This window comes from Arachis ipaensis, chromosome B05 (genome assembly GCF_000816755.2).
Source record: "Arachis ipaensis cultivar K30076 chromosome B05, Araip1.1, whole genome shotgun sequence".
NCBI lineage: Eukaryota > Viridiplantae > Streptophyta > Magnoliopsida > Fabales > Fabaceae > Arachis > Arachis ipaensis.
In genome coordinates, this window is record NC_029789.2 from 120,811,306 (window position 1) to 120,816,461 (window position 5,156).

At 32.6% G+C, this 5,156-nt stretch overlaps 1 protein-coding gene across 3 annotated transcripts; it reads left to right on the plus strand.

Moving 5' to 3' along the window:
* On the plus strand, positions 782 to 4,480 carry LOC107640978 (very-long-chain (3R)-3-hydroxyacyl-CoA dehydratase PASTICCINO 2A-like). 3 transcript variants are annotated; one of them, XR_002363463.1, is made up of 9 exons: positions 782 to 1,285; positions 1,497 to 2,172; positions 2,272 to 2,379; positions 2,581 to 2,804; positions 2,942 to 3,030; positions 3,135 to 3,188; positions 3,748 to 3,850; positions 3,945 to 4,000; positions 4,090 to 4,431. XR_002363463.1 is itself a non-coding variant. In XM_021124357.1 (8 exons), the coding sequence occupies exons 3-8, from the start codon at positions 2,675 to 2,677 to the stop codon at positions 4,146 to 4,148; spliced, it is 450 nt and encodes a 149-aa protein (XP_020980016.1). In that variant the 5' UTR covers positions 1,885 to 2,172; positions 2,272 to 2,379; positions 2,581 to 2,674; the 3' UTR covers positions 4,149 to 4,480. The 3 variants fall into 3 exon arrangements, 1 of the variants encoding a protein (XP_020980016.1); XM_021124357.1 differs by lacking the exon at positions 782 to 1,285 and having other exon boundaries at positions 1,885 to 2,172; positions 3,748 to 3,809; positions 4,090 to 4,480; XR_002363464.1 differs by lacking the exons at positions 3,748 to 3,850; positions 3,945 to 4,000; positions 4,090 to 4,431 and adding an exon at positions 3,633 to 3,673.

The following is a 5,156-nucleotide window of genomic DNA, read 5'->3' on the forward strand; positions in this document are numbered from 1 at the left end:
GAGCCCTTCCGCCGCCGCTCTCGTCACGTTGCTCCCTTCATCGCCATCGTCGCAGAACCCTCTCTGCCGCTCTCATCGTGTCTGCTCCCTTCATCGCCGTCGTCGCAGAGATCTCTCTGCCACATAGCTTATCTTTTCAACAACTATTGTATCCATGTATTTAAATATCCATGTTTTTTGTGACATATATTCCTAGCTAGGTTTTCCGATTTGTGTAGCTTGATCTGATCTATGAATTATAGTAATCTTTTTTCCTTTTAATGTCATTTTAAATGAAAACCTGGCAAGCGATTGTTCTCATAGTATGGAAGAATTGACCGCGTTGACATGAAATCTGGTAATTTTTTTTTTATTAATTCTGTAATTTGCTAAAAAGTTTTGCTGATTGGTTATGAATGGCTCAAGTGCACCTTTTGATTTTTTGAATGTATTAGCTCTAGTGTCTTTCAAATTTCAATTTTGTTTAGGTCAAATGCAATTTTTCTTTTATTTGTATATCTTTTAATGCGGCATTCTGAATGATCAATTTCATCGGTGGTAATTGCTTGTGTCGACTAGGGAATGTGAATGATGAAGATTTTTTAATAGTAACTTTCATTAGTGAGCTGTGAAGTGAGTTTGTCACTCACAAGAAACCACATTTTGTAATTGTAAAAATATGATTGATGTTTGATCTAAACAGGCCACTGAAATCTAAGATATTGCGGCGGCGATATTTTGGATGTGGCGCGGACATATGGGTAGTTTTGTGGCTTGAATTGAAAAATAAAAATGGGTTCGGATAACCGGTTGGAAAATATATGAAAAATCACCAAAATTGTGCAATGTCTTTAGGGAAATCCTCTGGATTTTTAAGTGTTTGTTTTGACACAGGAAATTTCTCTAAGGAAAAATACGTTGAGGTTCTATCTTTTGGCTCGCCAACCTCTGCAATTTTCCTTTTTGGAAGAGAACCTTCTTGCTTGCTTGCTCTATGCATTTTCAACACTCACTTACCTCATCACCCAACATTTGACATCCATCAGAATGTAGATAGGGGAACCATCAATCAATGAATTTATTAAGCCATGCCTAGTTTCAATGCATATAGGGGATCAATGTACTATTTCTGAATTCACTTGTACTATAAGCTTGATAACCATATAAATTCAGTTTCTTTATTTAATGAAAACCTGAATGGCCTTCAATTGAGCCTGGCTATTTCTCAAATAAGGTAACTAAGTATGAATTACAGAGGCTTCTCTGCCAGCTAAGCTATATTGGAATATCTTCTCTGCTAGCTAAGGTAACTAATAAGCTATTCATGAATTCTTTGTGCCCTTGCTCCTCTCAGAATGACTGACCTTAGATCTGTGGATAATTGCTGCATGTTTACGAAGTCATAAACATTTGTTTATTTCTATTTTGTTGGCATTATTTTACTTTCAAATTTGAGTGAATTACCATAGGATTGATTAGCTGCTGTATTCTTACTTCTACCTTCTTTTTCTTAACAGGATCGAGATTCTATGCCACGATATTAATGTCCATATTCCGCATCACATATCCCCAAGAATAAATATCATGAAAAGCTGCTCCTAATGCAAATTTCGTATTGTCTTTAGAAATTATGTATAATATAACACAAGTTTTGAATGATTCACTAGTCAGCCTTTCCAATAGTCAATAATCATATATGGGAAAAGCATGTGTTAGAATTCATGACTTGTTAACTAACGAGTTTAAAAAAGCTTAGGTTAGAGTTTATTTTTGTGACAAGTTAGAATAATAATAATGATAGAAATTTAAAATAAAGGAGCATGAAATAGTAAGATCACGTGACTTGTTCTTTCTTTCTTATTACTCTTATTAGGCTTAGCTTCTGTATATAGTAGTCTATATACACTATTAATTTATTATACAGTGTGACATATAAGAAATTCATCATTTCAAGGGTCAACCAAAACCCGTTGTAGTAATTTAAGTTTAAGGAGTGGAAAGTATTTTGATGGTGTTAGTCTACTACATCAAAAGCTATTAGTCAATGTTTATAACTGCTGCTCCTCACTTCCAGAGACCCAGTTGGTATTTATCATTTATGTTAGTGATTGAAACTATAAAAAAAAATTCAGTTTTACAGAGGAAGAAGATGTAAATGTAGATGATGTAACTGCTGCTTTTGATGATTCTAAGGTACTACTTTATTTGATTAAAACATTTAATTTGCTTATCATAAGAGAGTTTTGATCTGTACAAATGTCATTAAGTTAATTCTCTTTGATTTATGTGTAGGAAAATCTAGTGACAGAGAGAAAAGAGAAACCGGTTTCAATGAATGCTTTTGAACTCATTTCAAGATCACAAAGTTTTAACTTTGACAGCTTATTTGAGTAGCAAACAGTAAGTAAAATCTAATATTTGATCTTTAATTTGATCATCTTAACAAATTTATTTATAATTTGCATGAAAACTCACTTTAAGAGAATTATTTTTTATCTATGTGATTGTAGTTGATTAGAGAAATGTTGATAATGGTTAATGAGAAATGATTAATGATGCTTAGCTTGTTTAATTATATTTTCTCAAATCAAATTATTATAGGAAGTTGTAAAGAGAGAAACACATTTTACTTCACAACATCCTCCGAACGAAATCATGTCGAAAATTGAGGAAGCTGCCAAGCCTCTTGGATTCAATGTTCGCAATAATTCAATGTAACTGCATCCTTATCTTCCTTATCTCATCCCTTGGAGGGTTCACCATTTCAGAATTGAATATCGACTCCAGAATCCAGATTTGTTCTGGTTTTGGGTTCCATAATGCTGGTACCATCTTTTTTCACTCTTCAATTTTGTCCTTACATATCTTACTACTCTTCAATTTTGGGTTCCATCATGCTGGTAGCATTATTAGAGAATGCTTGTTTATTGACCTTAATATCCTTTCTAATTCAATGATGAAGGGCTTGTCCGGTCTCCAATTTCACCAACCTTGCCACAGATAGGTTCTAGGTTGTGCCTGACTTGGGGCATCTTATGGAGTTTCCCTGAGGTTAAGACAAATTTCAACTCTTAAAATTTCATTTAATTTATCTTTTAATTGAATTTTCGGCCGTGTTATTTATTGAAAAGTTACTTATATATGTTTTATGACAGACCCGGAATCATGTGCTTGTTACCTCCCTACTAATGAGCTGGTCCATCACTCAGGTAAGTCTTTCACAATTTCTAGATGGTTATTGATTTATTTATACTTAATTATATATATATATTTCATTTCCTCTATGTTTGCTATCTCTAACTTCAAATATCATATTTGAAGTAATTGAAAGTGCTAAGAGCAAAGTAAGTTGATTACTTGGCTTCTTAACACTGATGAGTAGATTTTAATTGCTGGATGCCATAGCATAGAACTAGATAACTCATTATTCATGGGATATTAGGCTCAGTAAGATTTCTCTGCTAAAGTCAGTGAAAGTATAGGTGTAGGCTGTAGGGCATAGTGGACAAAATTTGATTTGTGCCACATACCTGTTGTGTGACATATATAGTAGTGTAATGTAATTATTTAGATATGTTGTTTTTATTTGAAATGTTAATTTATTATTTAATGGTTATAACTTATAAGCACCTGTTACATGTAACTCAAACCAGCAAGCCTTTAGGTTTGGCGCTCCATCTATTGCTTCGGGTAAATGCACCATTTTTTCTGTGTTAAAAAGGTAAAATATGTATCAGCCAATACCATTTTTTATTGTTGCAACTGCAGATAATTCACTATTCTTTCTTTGGCTTCAAGGAGGCTTTCCCATCATGGCTTTTGTGGCTAAGGTATGATTGAAGGTCCGGTTCTGCATATAGTAGAGTAACGGGTAAATCTTATTTTCCTGATATATTGGCTGAAATTCTCTACTTGCAATCTATTTTTGTTCATAACTTCTATTGAGAATATCAAGTTGATTGCAGGCGATTCTTGCATGCGCAATTGCTGCCAAGGACTATGACAAGCTCGAGTATTACAGGTTCTTTACATTGCTATTTTTAAACAAAAAAGATCCTAATCTTTGCTCAATTAAATTAGCTGCAAGACTAACAAACAATTATATTGCAGATGAGTTTGGTTTTGGGATTGGCTCTTGCATTCATTCTTGGTGCAGGATTTCCTTTTAGAGCTAAACTATTTACAGGTTTATGGCTATCTATTCATCATATCTTCAGCATTGAGAGGTTTTAATTCTATTTCAGTCAGGGAGATGCCAAGACCAACTTTCAATGTGGAGTTTGATGCTGCCAATGCAATTTGGTTATCTATTAATATTTTAGATTATTCCATCTTTAAGGGCTAAGTGTAATTTGTGACATCAGTTAATGAAGAAGATCCATGTAATATTAGGATGGTCATCTTATTTTTTTGGGTATCTTTTTATTGAGACAATGAGATATTGGTCAATAATGTTGAAAAATAACATCCAATTTTATAAGTATCATGTAATGAATATTATGTTTATCTATGTGATTTTTGGCTTTCTTTTTTTTAATTTACAGTGTGTTTGATGGAGTAAATTTAGAAAACAAATCTAAAGTATTCATTTTGCAATGGAAAAATCTAAAAAAAAAAAAAAATTCTATTTTACCTTATTGACGGATTTTCTATCTGTATTCAGAGTTTGAAATGGTTTTCCAAGGCTCCAATTACTGACGAAAAATCTGTCGCTATTTACCGACGGAAAATCCGTCAAAAAATCTGTCTCTAATTACCGACGAAAAACCTGTCGAAAAATATGTCTTTAATTACCGACAAAAAATTCATCGGCAAACCTGTCTCTAATTACCGACGAAAAATCCGTCGAAAAGTTTGACGTTCTAAGGAAATAGAGGGGAGAATTTACCGAGGAAAAATCTGTCGGTAACTGATAAAAATATGTCAGTAAATTACCGACAGAAAAAAATCCGTCGGTAAATAATTTTCGACGAGACTTTTACAAAGGGACGTAATCCGTCGATAATTTTGTTGGTAATAAAAAATTTGTCTATAATAAAATTAAATCTGTCTGTAAATATGTCTGTATTAAACAATTTTCTAGTTGTGATTCAGATTTAAAAAATAACAATTAATGTTAGAAATAAAAAATATACTTTACTCTTATAATAATTATTTTTTTTATTTTTTTTTTTCAA